Raw genomic sequence first — 19273 nt, 5'->3', positions numbered from 1 at the left:
AAGATGTGTATTAGGAGGAATTTAAATTGGGGGATGTTTGGTGCTTTGAGTTTTCCTTTAGCTTTTCACTTGGGAGCACAAGGCAGGTTTATCCACACAGCAGCTGAGTTTGAGAGCAGGGGAAAGAGCAGTAGTAATAAAATGCAGCTGAATTAAGGTAGGAGCAGGAAGATAAAAATCTCCTCTTCCCTCTCTTCTCCAGTTTCTGGCAGTTACAGAAAGTTAATGATAGGGGTCTCAGAGGTGAGAACTCTTCACTAATCCTGCAGATTCCTGGGAACGTTCCTTTGGTGGTGTCTTCTTCAGCATTGAAATTCAGGAGCCCACTATCAGATTCAGGGAGAAATAGTTGCCTATTGGCACACAGATCACTATGACCATTCCACATTCAAAGGAACAATTAAGCACTTTGCAGGTGGCCGAATTCCTCAGGGGAATCTATCAGATAGAGGGCATCAATGACCAGCCTTTATATTTAAGGAGGAATGGAGCATTCCTGTCCAAACTTTCTTTTGGTTGAATTGGCAGCTTGTCCTTTAGGGCACTGTTATCGAGCATTATTATATCAAGGTAATTAGAATTACTCACACGGCACAGAATGTGAGGCCTTCACAGACCAAAGCAGCACGTTAAGGAAGAGTGAGTGAGGATGCGGTGGTGTGCCAGTCCTGCTGCCATACCTGCTGCATTTACAGAGCAGAAGCCGCTGCTTCCCAAGCTCTGTATAAGCTATGAAGTTTCCGTGCGTTGAATTTCCTTGGTTTGCCTCTCAGCCCGCACACATTCAGAAGGGCTACAGCCATCAGGCGAGGGTGCTGGGGTAAAAACTCTCCTTCCTCGTGTGCTTGGTGATGTGAGGTACTGAGCAGCATCACGGTGTTGTTCTGAAGTTGTTCTGCTGCTTAGAAATGAGGTGCAGTGATGGAGCTGAGCTTCAGGTCAGCGTTTGTTGTAGTTTACTCACGATCCGCGTACGAGAGCTGCCGGAGGTGCGTGTGGATCCAACCAGCACTGCTTGCAGGAGATGACTGTGTTGGTGTCAGGAGCTGACTCTTGTCTTTCAACAGCAGCAGAGCACGTGTCACACGTTAAGTGCCTTGGGAATACAATGAGGTGTTGGGATTGCATGAAGTATTTGGAATGCCTCCAAGCTGCACCCATGCTAAAGGAAAGGCTTGCTGCAAACTCTTCAGGCATCAAGCAGATTCCTCTTCCTCAGTCCCACACATCTTGAAGTGTCTGTCTGTGCCAGGATAAGTTTGTGTCTTAGGGCTGCTGGATGTGCTGAGCAATGCATCTGTCTGCAGATATGCTACCGAGCAGCACGGGATGCGTGGCTAAGAGTGTAAGGAGGCTGCCTGGCCCCAGCTGGCTCAAGGTATTAATCACTGGAATATCACAACAGCTGTGTGATTCATTTCTGTGGAGATAAATCTCTAATGGCTGAGACTCGGTGATAAATATCAAGTAAGTAGTTGTCAAGGTTTTTCATGTGTTCCTTTTAATTTGTTAGTTATAGTCTTTCTGGCAGAAGTTACTGCACAGTTCTAAACCATGAGGAAAAAAAGCTTCCCCCCTCTGCCGTGATGACTACCTGTTTGGAGTGATGCTGTCAGCATTTGCAAGGGAAAAGTTGCTGATGTCTGACTTGACTTGGTGAAAAAGAAATTTACTCCCCTGCATTTTGGCCCCCAGAGATGGTATCTGTAAAATTACAGAAGGTGCCCCCCCTCATCTGTTATCAGCAGTTTTGAAGTACAGTCATTCTGGCAGGAATTCAGATCTAGAATGTATGAACACATTAACACCTTTTCCAGAGCCCTTTTATCAGAATACATTGTGTTCTCAAATAGGTCATAGAGACAACAGAAAAAGCAAGAAGTAACAAGACATTTCTATGTAGCCAAAGTAACTTACTGGCTGCTGCTGCTGGGTCTTGCTGCAGAAGTAAAATAATTTTGATAAGAAGTTTCCTGTTTAAATAGACATTTGACTATGTGTCCTTTGGCTTTAAGGAAGTCTTAAAATCCTTTCCTAGTTGCTTAGCTGTCTGGGTGGTTTTTATTACTTTGAAGTTCGGCTTTATCTGCTGGCTGCATTCACAGACTAGCTGGCTGCTTATCACATCTGTGGATCAAATCTTCAAAGGTTTTGTCTGAAGAGCTGGGATTTATGAGGTCAGGTGGAATGGCCCTCGCAGGGCGTTGAGCCCATGGCAGCAGAATTGTGGGGAAAGGCTTTTGTGTGTAGGTGCTGGAGGCGGGAGCGGCTGGGGCTGCGCTGGAGGTGGGCGTGTGGTGGGGAGGTGCTGATAGCCGGGGAAGCGCAGGATTGCGAGCGCTGGCCTCCTTTCAGCACGCAACATGCAGAGAATGTGGGAGACCAGAGCGCATTCCTAGACACAGACTCACCGTGTTGCTGCTTCCAGTAGAGCTGTGTGAAATGTCAGAAGGAATTAGACCCGTGCTGGAACTGACAAGCACATCGGGCTCTGCAGCACTAGGCTTCACTGCACTTTTATAGCCGAGCTTACCAACTACACTCAATGGGGAAAATTGGGATTTTTTTTCGCTTCAGAAAAGTGTCTGCTTGTTAAAAGTTAAATTAAAAAAAAGAAGTTTAAGAAAGGAGGAAAAAACCACAAAAAGCTGCCTAGGTTTCTGTATACTTCAACAGCGAGCAGCAGCTGTCAAATCTGCAGCCAGGACTGCCTTGTTCCAGCCCCAAGCGTCCCTGGAACAGTGTGCTGCCAGCTGAGATGAGCATCTCCAGGAAAAGCACATTACAGTGCTCTTGTGCTCTTGCCTCTGGAACAGAGCATGGTTTTCAGGCTGTGTTCAGGCATGCCAGGCTTTGCTGACTGTACAAAAATGGGCGGGCTCGGTGCAGCAGCATATGTTTGTTGCATTTTTGAGTGTCTTGTGAGCAGCTTTAGCTGATTAGGTCACTAGAGATCATGCTTGGCTTCAGACAAGCACAGTGATACAACTGCATGTGCTGTGAGCTGGAGAGAGTATTCCGTGCTGATTTATACTTCTCAGCTTCCATTCAGGAGATGATGATTCTGTTAAAGGATTGTAATGAGCTCTTAAAACAGTATTGGAAAGATAGCAGTGTTTCCTTGGATGAAGCACACCATGAGTTACCTCCTGCAGCAGGATTGTAGGTGCTGTGAAGGCAGGATAACCCCGCTCACTGTGAAGGGTTTAGGAATGCATATAGTTAATTTGATATACTTGGAGATGTGTCTCGTTGCCGTCTTTGACTCCTCCATTAGAACGTGCGGCTGCTGCAGAGACAAGTTTCACGTGTGTGTGCTTGTATTCTTTGGCCAAAGCTGCTCTCTTTCAGCACTAAATACTCAGCCCCTCTTTGGATCAGAGCTCCACCCCTGTGAAGGAGCAGAGCCTGTTGAGGCTCTGGAGCCGCCGCTGTCCGCCTGCAATGGCTCCTCCTCCCCTCCCACCCTTGGGTGGAACTAGAGAAGGGAAAACTTGCCAGTAGTTAGCAGGCAGCAGAGCCCGCAGAGCCACCGCAGCAGCATGTCCCACTAGCCCGGTTAGCAGTGATCCTGTCCTTCCCGAGTGCTGCTGCTGCTGAGCGCAGGAGAAGATGGTTATAGCAATGGGAGCCAGGAAAAATCTGAAAAGAAATGAGCAGCCGAGAGACCTGGCATTCCTTGGGCAGCTTCAAAGGGAGGTGAAGTGTCTGAATCAGCGCAAGGGTAAATGAGCACTGGCTGCTGCCATGTTGGCAGAACAGAGCTGTTCAGAGGCAGTTGGACAAGTTTGTGGCTGATCCGGTTTATCCAGTGTTGAAGATGGGAAGTTACTTGTCTGCTCCAGCTTACTTCGCTCCCAAGGATCCCTTTCGGTGAGTCTTGCTCAGGGTTAGCAGTGGGCCTCCAGAGCGTGGTTCCCCCCTGTGATGCCAGCCCAGGCACTCAGTGTGTGGGGCTGGAAGAATGAAGTCCCGTGCTCGTGTGCTGGAAACAGCCGGCCTCAAACTGGGATCCCACATTGCTTTGAGGAGGTGACAGGGAAGATTCCTATTGCCAGTCCCTTCCCAGCTCCCTGGCTCAAGGGAGCAGCTCAAGTGTGTGCACAGCCAGGCAGGCTCCCCTCCAGAGAGCACTCGATGTGCCGCTGTGCCCTGTGCCCCTGTGCTTTGCTCACCAGCAGAGGAATGAGATTAATGTGGCTGCTGCTGCTTCTCTTCCAAAGCTCCTTGTGACTGGGTGAGGTGAGGTGCTGCTGTGGGAGTTCAGGAAGGTGATGTAATCTGCGGCGAGGCAGCACATAATCCTGTTTAAGAAATCAGGCACTTTGCAGGTAACTAGGGATGATAAGGATTCTTCTGTGATATTTTGGTTAATTCAATTTTTATTCCGTTTTGGTCCAATTGAACAACTGAGAATCAAGAAAGGTGATAGTTCCAGAACAACACTTTGATTGTATTGCTTCTCCACAGTGAGGAAAGTCAGTGAGGCTGAACACAGCCGGGCTGGTGATGGACACTGATGTGCTGATTAGGTGGATGGATGGGAAAGGCACAGCTTGCACTTTCATTGTCTCCCTGCTATCCCCTCTGCTCGGATTTGCTTGTTATTGATCCTGTTCTGCAAACACTTTTGTACTGGTTTGGGAGTGAGGAGCCTATTGGTAAAACAGTCTAGGATAGGAGTAAATACTGCTGCACAGTTGCTGAGCTTCTTCAGGCAACTTTCTGAAACAGCAGCTGTTTTCAGAAGAAGGAAAGTGAGCAGGCATTCATTATTTGTAATATGTGTAGGGTATTATGGTAAGCCCTAGATACACCTTCTCCTGAGTGTGTGGAAATGGTTTTGCATAGCCAGAGCTTAAGCACTCTGTCTTTCTAGTAGTCTGTTTCTAGCATCTGTTCTTCCTTGTCTGGTGTCTCTTACGTAGCCAGAGCACACACACACTGCTGCTAAGCCCGGCTGAGTAAGCCTTTGGTGAGCTACAGGCCGGGCTAATGCTTTATTCTGCAGCTCTCTGTCTGTGTGACTGTCCCCTCCCTGCCCTGCCGGCAGAATTGGAAGCTCGGCTCTCCCGGGCCTGTCTGGCGTTACCTGATCTGGCCTGACAGTGAGTGTGAGGGGGGCATTTTGTTAATGAGCCCTTCTCCAAGGGATCTGTCTCTTCAATGCCAGGGAAGTCTTTGCTTCCGTGAAGGTATTGCCTTTCATTTAGCTCTAAAAGAGATGCCACCAGGCACCAGTGCTGCTTTTCAGCTGAAACTGGGCTGGTTACCTATTGTGACCTGATCCTCCTACCACCCCCCACAAAACCAAGAGTGCATGGAGCAGTGATTTGTGAGCTCTTTGTGCACTTGCTGTGCTGCAGAGCATCAGGGCTGAACTCTGCACCCAGATGCTGCTTGTGATTCCTGGAGGATGGCTGTGGGAAGCAAATTCATTTATTCTGTACAGCCAAAGCTGGGAAGTGAAGAATTATACTTCTGGTCTGTATAATCAGAGCAGGGTTTGCAGCTCTGAAAATGGTGGCTGGGCAGCAAGGGGAAGCACATATGCAGGTATGGCTGTTATCAGTCCTCCACGAAACTTGATCACCATGGTTTGCTACTCTGTAATAAGAAATAATGTAATGGCAAATAATATAGGAGAAGATTAGTGGTTTCTAATCTATAAAAGATAGAGGTGCATGGTATACTCCTTTCTCTTGGTTGTGGTGACTGGCAAAGGTTAGCTTCCTTAATACTTGTAGCAGTAATTGCATTCCTGTCTCAGCTGATGAGAACCTTGGTGCAAGGGCACAGCTCCAGCGAGGCGGGAGAGGAAGAAATGGCAACTCTTGTATCTTCTGGGATAAAATTCTGACGTATCTCTTCAATGAGAGCCTTGTGGAACAATCGTGTGCTGCTTTTATCATTTGGTGAATGATAAAAAGCAGTGAAGCCGTACCTGTGTGCTGTCAGCCAGTTTCCCACACCTGGCAAATCCAAGCCTTTCCGAGGTTACAGCACGCATGGTAAGTGACAGAGGTGCTGCTTGGCAGCATGGGCTGCAGCCGTGTCCTGCTCCTGGCAGGGATTAACCAAGCAGCCAGTTAGACCCATTCCAGCATCCAGCCTCTCCAGGGCTGCTTGCTCTGTTCCTGTTGCCTCATTGCCCAGGGTGGGGCTCTGAGCCTTAAGCTGCAAACTTGTCCTGCCCAGATTTGTTTAATTACATAGCAGAGAACTGACTGCTTGCTGGCTCCACCTCCTCACCTTCATTTTGCTATGGGTGTGTTCCAAATTAGATACCAGTGCCTATTTCCGGATGGAAGCAAACTTAACTGAGTGCTGTAAGATTGAATCAAACCATTTAGTGCTAGAGGAGGGGTAAAGGAAGGCAAATGCACATGACCCTGTGGAGCCCACCTAACAGAATTGCAGTTGCAGAAATTTTACATTTACTTAGGGAGAAAAAGGAAGGGGTTGAAGGTGAAATGGAAGAAAGGTGATGTGCTTAAAAACAAATAAGTGACCCACCTGTGTGGAGAGAACACAGAAAGTCAAGTCCTGAAATCCTGGTGAAGCAGCAGTCTCCAGCACTGCTCTCTGCATCCAAGTGCAGGTCTGGTCACAGCTCCCTGTTTGAAGATGTAATCACTGGTGGAGCACACACACTGGTACAGGCATGCATGGAGGAGTTGGATAAGTCTGAGGGATCCGATTTGCCCGTGCTTAGCCAGATGTTCCTGCCACAAAATGATAGAAATCTTTGCTGTTAGTCTCCACTTGCTCTTTTTTCCCCTCCCACTCACCTATTTGCTCATTCAGCACGGGGTATTTACTGCAAATGGAAGCCAAAGGCCAGTGGTTGAAGGCAGAATGTACTGGGATGCCTTCTGGGTCTCTTGCATACCAGGAGCAGGGTGTAACCATGACAGTGCCCCCAGGCTGGCGCTCTAGTGATGTATTTCCCATGTAAAGCAATCTTAAATTACTGTTCCCTCTGCTTCACACAAAATTGGCAGGGCCTGTTGCATGTGCTGGAGTTCTTTCCTATCACTTGGAGGGGGGACAGGATTTGGTGCTCCTCAGCTGGGAGAGCAAACAGCGTAGAAGCTGAATACATCTTAAGGAGCAATCTTCTTGAGGGGGGTACAGCACTGAATACTCCATGAGGTGTGTTTTTCCCTAAAGCCAAAGGCTGCTTACAAGCAGCTTTACCTTGTCACTTTGCAGCCTCTTGAGATGGAGCAAATAACTCTGTGCTCTCTTGGAGCATGACCAGCCTCATATATCATCATGCTCATTACAAGCTGCTGGAGTTTACAAGGAATGTCTTTGGCACAAATAAGCTTTTAGGAAGCTCATGAGAGGTGAAGTCAACTGTGGCTCTCATCTCAGCCCTGGGAGCATGTAAGAAGAGCTCCTCCAGGGGCACCAGCAGACTCCAGCACACTGGCTGCTGGGGGAGGTCAGCTGCCCGGAGGGACACCCACCTGAACCCCCATCCCCCTGCAGTGCTTCCCCCACGGTGCAGTAACTGAGACAGGTGGTGGGCTAGGAGACAGAAGAAAGTCTTCTTCTCACATTTGGGAAAACATTGTATCAATGACAGTACTGATCCTCAAGGTGTTTCTTTGCTCCAGTTACTGGTGACTAACCTGGATTCTGCACTCAGAAGTGGCCAGTGCCAGACTTATTTTCCTTTTAAAGTCTGAGAACATGCTGCCCAGGGCTAATGGAATAATCCTTACTGATGCAACTCCTGTCTGTGCCTTATCTTTCCAGTAAGTCACACCTCCATGCTGCTGAAGTTAAACTCCCTTGCCCAGTGCATCTTGCTGAGGCAGGATTATTTTATATTCAGCAAGCCTGGGTTCTGCTTGTGATTTGCTAAAAAGGTATCTGCAGTAGAATTGCTGCGTTTTTTTCCTTGGTTTGTTTTTTTTTGGTTGGGGGGGAGTTTGTTTCTTGAAAGGATGTAGATAGACAATTAATAATGGTTTCTTGTTGAAATAGAGGCTGACAGATATGTGAAGGATTTGGGGATTCTCTTCATAAAATCAGAGAATTAGTTTTATTTAGGGTTTTGGGGTTTGTTTTGGTTTTTTTTTTTTTTTGGCACTGTGATCAGCAGAAGGGAGAGCAATCCTGGGAGAGGTGGACTTTAATCAGTTAATTGGTGGATGCAGTAAGTATATGGAGCTCAGGAGATGAACCGCTTTGAAAACTCTCCCTCAAATGCAGAGTGCAGTTTACCTTTTGGGAGAGGCCTTCCTACAGAACAATAGAAAAACTTTCCAGAAAGGTTGGTGCAAAACTGGCTTTGCATTTCAAAGGGAAGTGAATCCTGCTTCTCAGTCCTGCTTCCTGAACTGGCTGAGGATGCAGGTGCCCTGGCATGAGGGTGATGCTGCAGAAACACTTGGCAGAAACAGAGCAAAGCTCTTGCTGTGCTGGGCAGCTTTGCAGCAGCTGCAAACTTGCATCCAGAAAGAGGGAGAAAGCAGAGGAGCAAAATTTACAAAGCAAAATTTATAAATGTGGGTTTCAATGTGTGGGATTTGTTTTAAAATTTGAAAGTTTCTTTTTCTTTGTACTGGTTGAATCCACATCTCTTTACAGACCTTGGATTTGGTGCTAATTTTCAGTTCAAAGAGCACTGGGAAGTGGAAGGGTTCAGTACATCCGTAACTGGCAGACCTGCCTGGTGGTGAGCTGCTGCTGAATGTCTGTGTTCTCCATGCAGGAAAGGACTGTTGCTTTGTGACTTGCTGCCAACTGTAACTTTGTTCTTTTGTTTCCTTCAAGGTGCTCTGAATGCCAGGATCCCCTCACTAACTGGTACTACGAGAAAGATGGGAAGCTGTACTGTCACAAAGACTACTGGGGGAAGTTTGGGGAATCTTGCCATGGCTGCTCTCTGCTGATGACTGGACCTGTGATGGTAAGGACTTTGAAGGATTCCTGCCTGGAGGCAGGACATGCCTGCCTTCATCTCCTCAAACTTAGTTGGGAGTTATCTTAGGTATTCAGATAACCAAATAAACTGAGGGTAACAATCTCCTTGTTACTTAAGTCTCTAATCAAAGATTAGAAATGAAGCTTGTGTGGGCATCTCTAGATAAAGATTAATTTTGAATGGGGGTAGCTGTTAAAGGAGGGAGATGTGCGGATCTGAAGCGTATGAACAGATCAAGTGCTGAAAAGTACAGACCTGCGAGGCAGAAAGGTGACTCAGGGGACATCTGTTCAGTTTCTGTAGTGCCTCAGTGTCTCCAGGGGTGATTTTCCACTGCACCGTGGAGTCCAGGCTCTCGGCTCAGGGTAAGCAGCAGGTTCTGGCTGGGGGAAGGTTGCCATCCAAGTCCCACCTGCATTGTGGCCAGAGTGCTTTTTCAGGCTGATGGTGTCTTGAAGTCCTTACTGCTTTGATGCACTGAACTCTTCCTGCACAATATGGACTCACCTAAATGTTCCCCTCCTGCCACAACCTTGCAAATATTTAAACTGTAAAACTGCCAAGCGTGAAGCAAAACCATTATTTTTCTAGAGCCTAAATAAAAAAGCAGGATGGTACTCAGTAATATGATGGCTGCCTCCAAAGGAAATACTGAGAAATGTGCAGACAATTTCTCATTGCCTGCAAAAGTCTTTGCATAATAATGTCACTAAAGGAAGTTCTTGTAAGGGAAATAGAATAGACAAATTAATAAAAATATTCTTTAAAGATTTTTTTTATCTCAGTTTGTGCTTTTTTTTCTGTCAGCTGGCTGGTTAAATATTGGAATTTGTGCACTGCCTGTCTGCCAAAAAAAAAGCCCTTTCAGCTTTATTAATTCAAGCATAACATTAATTATTTTGCCAAGAGCAACTGAACAGGAAGGTTTAATACCTTGTTTACTAGTCTGCAGCAGACTATCAACTATTTTTGATAGTTGAGCAGCTGCCAAATGCAGCAGAGGTTCCTGGGACACGAGCTTTGATTAGTGTTGATGTGTTTGTTTTGGAGTTCTGTAAACAAGGTGCCTGGATGGCGTTCAGGAGACACAGAATGGACTAATATAACTCTTCAGTATAAAACTGCCACTTGCCTTAGAGATGTGAGTGAACACGTTGATTAGAGAGGAAAGCAGGAGCTTCATCTGCTGATGTGTTTTGGCCCTCGTAAGCTGCTCCCTTTTCTGTCTGTAGGTGGCTGGCGAATACAAGTATCACCCTGAGTGTTTTGCTTGTATGAGCTGCAAAGTGATCATTGAAGATGGGGACACTTATGCACTGGTGCAACATTCCACTCTCTACTGGTAAGAGGAGCTGCACTTTGCCACAGAGCTGCTTCCTGCTGAGCGTGAGCCGTGTTCAGCTGGTTCAGAGTGGTTCAGCCCAATGCTGCTCTGAGGAATGCCAGGAAGCTGCCTTTGAGGGAGGGAGAAAGGAGTGGTGTAGACACTCAAACTATGGCTTGTGGTCAGTGAGAGAACTCAGACGTGTGAGTTTGGCAGGGAGGGATGGGACATAATGACTTTCTTCACTTCTTCCAGTGGAAAATGCCATAACCAGATTGTGCTGACACCGATGATAGAAAAACACTCCACTGAGTCTCTGCGTGAGCAGCTGCCTTATACACTGACCCTCATCTCCATGCCAGCAGCCACGGATGGCAAGAGGGGGTTCTCTGTGTCTGTTGAAGGTGGCTGCTCCAGCTATGCCACTGGTGTCCAGGTGAAAGAGTGAGTATGACCAGGTTTTGTGCAATGTACATGTTCATGCAGAGGGAGCTGGTAAAAATGCTGCAGCACTGTTGTCCTGAGGGAATCCTGGCATTACAGGGATGTAGGTCGGCTAATAGTCATTTGTGTTTGGTCTTCATTTCAGTCTTGTGACAACCTTAGCTGATAATTGTATCTCTCAGTGCTGTCTCCTTCTGTGAACGCAGAACGTTTGGACTAACCTTTTACCACTGGTGATACAAAGAGCTCTCCAAAGCAGCTCAGACCTAAGCACTTGGAGTAATGATAGCTCCCCGTGTTGGTAGATTAGCACTGCTTTATTTCAGAATACCTATATGAAGGGGAGCATATTTTTGATAATTTTGGCTAACGTGACTTCACATACAGACTGTAGTTTGCATCTTTAGAGTTAACAGGATGCACATCAGCCCAGATGTCCGAAACGCCATCCACCCTGCAGATCGGATCCTGGAGATCAACGGAGCTCCTATTCGTACCTTACAGGTGGAGGAGGTGGGTAGAGCTTTATTCTGAAGCCTCCTTCTCCTCTGCCTTCCTGCTTCTTTTCTCTTTCCTGACACCGTTCTCCCACCCCACATACAGTGTGTGTACACTGCTAGTGCTCGTGCTGACAGGAGGAATAAACATGAAGGCAAGCTTTGCCTTCCAGCTGGAGGGGAAAATGTAACAGATGGAAACGCAGTTAGGATTTTCCTGATTTTGTGGCATTCAAACATAAAGGGAGGTAATAAGAAAAGTCTAGGACTGTGACAGAGGACGGAGAGGCTGTGAAGACTTTCCCATGTGCTGCTGGTGAGGTGTGCAGTTCTGATCCTTTTAGAGGCACTGCTAATACACAAGGGCCCAGCTGATCCTAAGGACATTTCCCATTGCAAAAAACCTATTTGCTGTCTTTATTTACAAGTAGATGCTTTCTACAGATATCAGGGGATGCTGCAAGAGTGTAAAGGGGGCACCATTACCTTCACTTCCCAAGGGTTTTATTTACTGTTGGCACTAAAGAGAACATGAGGAGCACAAGCTGTCTCTCAGATAGATCTCCATGTAGCTTTTGCAAAGCTGTTTTTTGCAGCACTGTTCAAGGTGGAAACTTGTGTAGTTTTTTAACACCTCTTGGAGAAAGAAAAGTATTTAATAGAATCATAAAATACCAGACTGGAAAGCACCTCAGGGATCATCTGGTGCAATCTTTCTTGAAAAAAGCACTATCTAGAGCACTATGTCCAGCTAAAACATAAATGTGTCCAGTGTAGGGGAATCCAGCACTTTGCTGGAGAGATTATTCCAAGGGCTGATTGTTTTTTGTAAAAAAAAGGTCTTTGTGTCTACCTGGAATCTTTCCAGGATTATTTTGTACTGTTACCTCTTGTATCTTCCATGTAACTCCTTGTGAAAAGGGAGTCTTCATCTTCCTTGTAGCCACTCTTTAAATACTGGAACATGGTGATAAGGTCTCCCCTAAACCTTCTCAAGGCTGAACACACCCAGTTCTCTCAGCCTTTTCTCACGTGGCAGCTTCACAGCACTTCAGTCATCTTTGTGGCTCCTCTCTGGACCCTCTCCAGCCTGTCCACATCTTTTTTATATAGGTTACTTGTAGCTGACTACAAAGAAGTATTGGATAGCATAAGGAATTTCTGTGTTGCCAGCCTGATTTGTCTGGTAGACAGTTGTGGTGCACACAACTAAACCACAACTATGGAGTGATCTCACTGAACTCTCTCCTCTGATTCCTGAGGGGCATTCCCTTTGTTTCCTCTGTCTTCTGTAGCTTGCATTCATCCTGCCTGCTACTATGCTGCCCTTTGGTTTGATTTCAGGTGGAGGAATTGATTCGCAAGACAAGCCAGACCCTTCAGCTGCTGATCGAGCACGACCCTGTGTCACAGCGCTTGGACAGGCTTCGCCTGGACTCCCGTCTGCCCACCCACATGAAGACACCCATCTCCCCACGCTCCCTCTCTCCTCTGGACATCAAGGAGAACCTGGAAGGAACGCTGCGGCGGCGCTCCCTCAGGTAAAGGCTGGGAAGCACTGCCTCTGCCCTGCCTTTGCCCTGTGCTCCCTGGCTGGGCAGCTTAGGCCTGTGATTGCAGTGACCCTGGGGACAGGGCTTATCTCTGATGTCAGCTGCGGCATAAAGCACTGGAGAAGTCATGGAGAGCTTTGGATTCTGCTGTTGGTGTACGCTCTCTCTCCATCACCTTTCAGGATGACAAACGTTCAATAATAAAAATAAGGAGCTCTGCTGTTAACAGAGAAAAGCTACCAAGTTTCAGAGTCAGTAAATGTAAAGGTCAGGTTTTTACCAGCCTTAGATGACTGGGGAAGAATGTGGGGAAGAGGAATCTGGCTGACACCTCGGACTTGGGAAAAAGTCTTTCTGAGAGTGGAACACTCAGTTGCTCATTTAGTCTTTTACCAGTACTTTGTTTAGAGATAGCAAGTGATGTGTCTTCACAGCTTCCTCCCCCTGTTCTCAGCTCCACCTCAGACTGCCAGTGCAGGAGAGCTTGTTCTTGCTGTTAGGCAGCTCTGACTTGGAAGCTGTTCTGGATTCACAAGGAGCTTCCGCAGTGCTGGGAGAGCATCTGGGTTTGGAGATAGTAAAAGCACTGGAACACATTAGAAACTGGTCCCTTAGCAGTGAATGACGGGATATGCTGGACCGAAGGTTACCCAGCAGCTTCCCTGATCTTCCTGTCATCCTTGTTTTCCAGGCGAAGTAACAGCATTTCTAAGTCTCCCGGCCCCAGCTCTCCAAAGGAACCTCTCCTTCTGAGCCGTGACATCAGTCGTTCTGAATCCCTGCGTTCCTCTTCCAGCTGCTCCCAGCAAATCTTCCGGCCCTGTGACCTGATTCATGGTGAAGTTCTAGGAAAAGGATTTTTTGGACAAGCGATCAAGGTGAGGGAGGTCCTCAAACATTCATCAGTTACTTTGAGTTCAGCAATGGTCTGCCTGTCTTGGCCTCCTTCACCACGGTCTCCGTGGTTTTGCCTTGCCTATAGTGATCAGTCTTGGATCTTCCCTGGTTTGCTCTGAGATCCATTTCTGTTTCCTTCCCTGACCACGTGTGTGTGTCTGACTGTAGATGACTTTGACTTTGCCCCCTTTGAATGTCAACCTTGGCTGTACATGTTCATCTCTGGAGTCAGATTTAGCACTCCAGAGTCCCTGTCGCAGCAGGCTCCTGGGTGAGGTGGGGAGAACGGGGAACAGGCCACACTTCCTCTTACCGGCATCTTTCCTATGATGTGTGTTCAGCTCCCCAGCATTTCTTACCCACCCTTGGTGTGGCATGTTCAGGGGTTTGCTAGGCTGATGTAGTGACCATGTCTGAGCCCCTGACACAGCCTAAATGGCTTGTCAGCCTGGGGGTGGTGGTCAGGTCTTGCATGACTCTCACAGTTCTAATCTCAATCAGCAGCATTCTCTTGCATTTAAGCTCTCTGATCTTGACTGAGGGTACTCCAGCAGTTCCTATCCCAACATTCCTGACAGCATCAGGGGCAAGTTCCTCTGCCTTGTTAAGGTTCTGTGAGTTCCTCAGTACTCAGACTGTACTCACTATGGGATGGGACTTCTCCCCTTACACTGGTATAAACTTGAGGTGTCCGGCCACCATGTTCATCTCATGCTTCCATGGGAAGTGATGAGCCAGCACTACAAACCCAATGCTTGATCCATACTAATGAGCATATTTCTCTTCTTCTCTGCTCATAGAGAAATAACAGGTGCAGGTAAGCGAAACCTTTGCTCTGTTGCATGCTTTTGTCATCTGTGTCCCAGCAGTTACTGGCACAAAGGCATTTCTTTTCTGCTCAGATTGCCCCATGGCTATCTTGTTCTGGTGCATGCTCTGGGAGTTAAATTCGCCCCCATGGAATTTCATGTGACACTTGTTTTAGTTTTGCTGGTATGTCAGCTTAAGAATTCCACTTAGCCTTGCCTTTGTCTCTTCACTTCCCTTCATCATTGGATATTAGATGTCCCTGGCTGAAACATGCAGTGTTCCCTGGCTCATTACTTGTGTATGAACGCTTGATTTCAGATGGGAGCAGAAGAATATTGTACTCTTGCTTCTGTTGTGTTATTCCATGCACTCACATTCCACCTGTGTCAGCTTTGTTATGTCCATGGCTCCAAACAGAACTGGTGTGTCACAGTGTTTGTAAGAACTCATAAGCTTCCTAAATACTATAACTGGGTCATTTGTTCTGGATTTTAGTTCTAGAGGCTTTCTAAAGGACTTTTTTGCCTTCTACCTTAAAAAAAAAGTGATATTTTTCTTAGGCTTGAGATTGACTGGGTGTGATGCAGCAAGTACTGTATTTGGTCACATTATTCCCTTCTGGTCAGAGAGGCAAGGTGGTTGTTTAGTTTGCTGCAGATCTTAGGGAGCCAGAGCTGTCCAAGTTAAGCAAAGGAAGAGGAGAGGATTTCCAGGAAAACGTGCTTATAGGAATTTGGACTCTTTCTACTCACTCCTGCACCCTGTGCAAGCAAGCCTGAGCTGGTTACAAAAAACCTCCATAATACAGCAAAATACCAGGAATTAGTTGGAGACAGGCAAACAGTTCTTGAGGAACTGGAAATGCTTTCCATGTCAAGAGCCAGGAAATTTATTACCTTATTATTATGATGGATTTCTTTGTGTTTTCCACTGTTCTAGGACATTCCTTGCATGTTGAGACACACTGCTCCAAAGGAGCAAGGTAAAATTAACTGCTTCCTGCCTTAACTGAACAGCCTGTACACTCCAGTTCCACCTGCATGTGGATGAGGTTCAGATTCCCCATAAAGCCAAAGCATTTATAATGCAGTTTTGGGTTGTTTGGTTTGCTTTCTGATGCAAGTGAACGTTGATTCTTTTGCTGATACAGAATGCAGTTAGTAAAGCTTGTGCACAAAATGTGAGCATCCCACTGGACAAAGGTATTCCAAAGGGAACTTGGAGGCATGCACCAGGGTGGAGGCTTTGGCAGCCTGTGTGCACACTGAGCCCTGTGCCACCCAAACTGGAGCCTTCAGCTCTGGATCCTGGCATGACCCTCTGTCAGCGTTAGGAGTTTCTGTTTCACACGCAGCATCTTCGGTGAATTCCCAAAGGCCGACTTTCACACGGTTTTCAGCAGATCCTGGGCTCTGAATTTCCTCCCATCTCTATTCTTCTCTGGATGGAGGGGAATGTTGCGCTTCAAGTTGCAGGAGCATTGGAGCTGTGTATTCTTGAACCTTGCCTGTAGTTGTGGGTTTTGTTTCCATCAGGTGACTCACAAAGCAACAGGAAAGGTGATGGTGATGAAGGAGCTGATTCGCTGTGATGAGGAAACACAGAAGACTTTCTTGACAGAGGTAGGAGCAGGATTTCAAACAGCTTCTGAGCCAGTAGTGTGGTGGAACTCTCCCATCTTCTCCAGAGAGAGATCCTGCCAGCAACCTGGCAGGAATGAAGGTGCTGAGGAGGGAGACATTGCATGGGGAAAAGCTGACATGAGCTGAATGTTTGCTGCAGTGAAGTGTGACTCACACTGGGCAATAGACATTGCTTCAGCTCCAGTTCATTAATTTTTCAGTGATAAGAGCAGCTTCAATCAGAGGCAAATTGAGCTGTGCAGTACATAAAGGATTTATCCCTTGAGCCTTGTGCATAAGTACAAAGGATGAGGGCCAGTATCTGTAAGATATTTAAGACTCATGCTGTATTTAAGCAAAACTATTTTCTTGGTGGCTGCCTACCATGTTTTTCAAAGTCAGATGTAGCTTAAAGGCAGCTCCCTAAACACCTGGCACTGCTGTTGTGGCCCTAACACACACAGCACAGGCCCAATAGCTGCTCTGGAGAGTTTTGCCCTCTGAAATGTTAGCCAGACTCAAGGCTGCTCTCCTTAAAGACTCAGATTGGGTTAATTGCACAGCATGAAAATGAGGAGGCAACAGTTAATTGACTGCCTTAAGATTGGGGTTTGAGGGATCTCTGTGATCCCTGAACAGGACTTTGAGCACTGGAGTGCTTTTCACCACAGAATGGATCTGTCAGGACTTGTTCCATTCGCCTTTTGGGTGGGATGTCTCTGCTTGCAGGTGAAGGTGATGCGCAGCCTGGACCACCCCAATGTGCTGAAGTTCATTGGTGTGCTGTACAAGGACAAGAAGCTCAATCTCCTCACCGAGTATATCGAGGGGGGCACACTGAAGGACTTCCTCCGTAATGCAGTGAGTATGGACACCTGGGAGATGTGTACTCAGTGAGCCTGACTGCTGATGGTTGTGCCAGCCTCATGTGCTCGTCATTAGTCTTCTTTGGAGCTGTGTAGTAAAGCTGCTTCGTAGCTGTGAGTGAGCTTGAGGCAGGAAGCCTCTTCTTTCTGGAGCTGTATTGTGTGTCTCTGACTGCTGTAAGAGTCCCTCTTGTGAAGGAACTGCTGTCACCAGCTGGCTGGTAAGATGGTCCCTGACCACTGAGGATTTGTCTTTCAGGACCCGTTCCCCTGGCAGCAGAAGGTCAGCTTTGCCAAAGGGATTGCCTCTGGAATGGTGAGTTACACTGTTGCTTCATAACGGAGCAGACTCTGGGGTCAGGGTTGGTTTCAGGAGAGTGGTGTATGAGGGGCTGTGGACACTGCCTGACTCCTGGAATTGGGTTGTTGAGTCTGTAAATGCTCATCTGGAAACCCCTAACATCAGCTTTTCTCCTTCTGTTCCAGGCTTACTTGCACTCCATGTGCATCATTCACAGAGACCTGAATTCACACAATTGCCTGATCAAGCTGGTGAGTTACACCTCAGTTCTCACAGCATGCTGCTTCTCTCCTTGGCATCCTCCTCCCTTGGCTTTCTCCACATGATGTTCCCTCTTTTGTCAGGGTGGAACTGATTTCAGAGAGGCTTTGTGCCCCAGGCAAAGGAGCTTTATTCTCACACAGGATTTTCCAGCATGATCCAGCTTTCACTGTTTCTGTGTTCTGTTCTCTTACCACCCTTCCTCTGGTAGCAGCTCCTATAAGAGTCACCTTCTGAGAGTTAGTACAGCTCTGTTCTTTATCTCAACTCTGAGGTGTTCTCTGCAGCTGTTTCTGTTCTTTTAACCACTCAATGACTTTTTATTGGCACTCAGGATCCAGACAAGTGTGTAGGTGTGTGCACATGTGCGTTCTCGCATTTTTTTTAAATGCTGGGTCACAAGATTTTTGTGTAGTTTCATTCCCTCAAGCCTGCCCTTTTTCACTTGGCTTCAGACAACCCAGGATGAAAGTCCAAGTTACTTCCTGACCAGGTAAAAGAGGAAGATCTAAATGGAAAGGTCCAGGAAAGGTCCCTGGCAAGTGTAGCCAAATTGATGGGAGAAGTGCTAGCAACCACACAGGAAATAAAATAACGAAGGGAGCAAGTGATGAGTTGGGGTCATGAACTGGATATCTTACACTGTCTGGACATCTTGCTGTGCTCATGTGGCTGCAGGAAACCTGCATAGTTGGTAGTGAACAGGAATTGCAGCCTCTCTGCTCCTGAAAGGGGCTGAGAGTGATCAGTGGCTTGTACTGAATCCCCCGTGCAGGATAAGACAGTGGTGGTGGCTGACTTCGGTCTGTCTCGGCTGATTGTGGAGGAAAGGAAAAAGCCCACTTTGGAGAAGCCGTCTGCCAAGAAACGGACGCTGCGCAAGAGCGACAGGAAGAAGCGCTACACGGTGGTCGGGAACCCGTACTGGATGGCCCCAGAGATGCTGAACGGTAAGAGCCCAGCAGCAGGGAGCAGGCGAGGAGACAGCCTGTGACAAGGTACAGAGATGACAGGATTACTGAAAGTTTCTGTGCCCTAGTAACAACCAAACCTTTTAGAGCCTGTGGGTTTAGACCTGCTAATGTGGAAGCTTTTTTATATGCACAGAGGCCATAGCTGCAGTCCTGCAGTGCCTGTCCTGGTAAGCCTTTGTACCAGTCCTGCAGTGCCTGCCCTGGTAAGCCTTTGTACCAGCCCGGGAGCTGTTTCTGGCCTGACAACAGGATTCTTCAGGAGGGCAACAGAAGTAAACTTGCTACAATCCAAATAAAAGGAAAGACAAAAGAGGCCTGAGATAAAACTGAGCCCAAGATCAATTTCTGTTATAGCTTCATGCTTTGGAACTGCCCCTTGAAACAGAATCATTACATTCTGGGATGAGGTTTATGTGTGCTGTTGCACAGATCTAGGGAGAGGCCATGCACTGCCAGGTTTGCTGAAGCCTCGGGATTCAGGTGGGAGTTGTCCAAGTGCAGGGAAATCGGGGTCTTGACCTGCAGCCCTCAGTTGCATTCATTAAGGTTGAGCTGTGACTCTTAGAGGAAAAGCTGCCCCTGTGAGAGTTGAGATGAGGGTGAAATACAGTCGATACAGTTGCCTTCTCACGAGCAGGTCTCTCTGACCAGGTTGGGCAGTTTGTCTGGCTGGTATATCAGCATTGTCCAGCACAGTCTACTGGGGAAGGGAGGCCTGGGCTTCTCCAGCTCAGTTCTTTATGTTGCTTTCTTGTGTGCCGTTCTGTTTGCCTTTCCTCAAGG

General features: G+C 47.3%; 1 protein-coding gene across 4 annotated transcripts in view; it reads left to right on the top strand.

Moving 5' to 3' along the window:
- The window catches only part of LIMK2 (LIM domain kinase 2), a 30993-nt gene that overhangs the window by 6518 nt on the left and 5202 nt on the right, over positions 1-19273 (top strand). The window contains exons 1-13 of one of the 4 annotated variants that reach the window (XM_038152474.1): positions 3039-3873; positions 8791-8926; positions 10174-10283; positions 10521-10709; positions 11117-11222; positions 12551-12747; positions 13451-13637; positions 14457-14473; positions 15980-16088; positions 16818-16949; positions 17214-17270; positions 17441-17506; positions 18292-18466. In XM_038152474.1, coding sequence (XP_038008402.1) covers positions 3821-3873; positions 8791-8926; positions 10174-10283; positions 10521-10709; positions 11117-11222; positions 12551-12747; positions 13451-13637; positions 14457-14473; positions 15980-16088; positions 16818-16949; positions 17214-17270; positions 17441-17506; positions 18292-18466 — 1534 coding nt within the window. In that variant the 5' untranslated portion in view covers positions 3039-3820. Of the gene's footprint in view, positions 1-3038; positions 3874-8790; positions 8927-10173; positions 10284-10520; positions 10710-11116; positions 11223-12550; positions 12748-13450; positions 13638-14456; positions 14474-15979; positions 16089-16817; positions 16950-17213; positions 17271-17440; positions 17507-18291; positions 18467-19273 lie in introns of those variants that run through there. The other 3 variants (XM_038152472.1, XM_038152475.1, XM_038152473.1) reach the window with 3 other exon arrangements.

The sequence above is a fragment of the Motacilla alba genome, chromosome 15 (genome assembly GCF_015832195.1).
Source record: "Motacilla alba alba isolate MOTALB_02 chromosome 15, Motacilla_alba_V1.0_pri, whole genome shotgun sequence".
Lineage (NCBI taxonomy): Eukaryota > Metazoa > Chordata > Aves > Passeriformes > Motacillidae > Motacilla > Motacilla alba.
The sequence above is the reverse complement of the archived record's forward strand: the minus strand, read 5'-3'. Positions and strand labels throughout refer to the sequence as shown.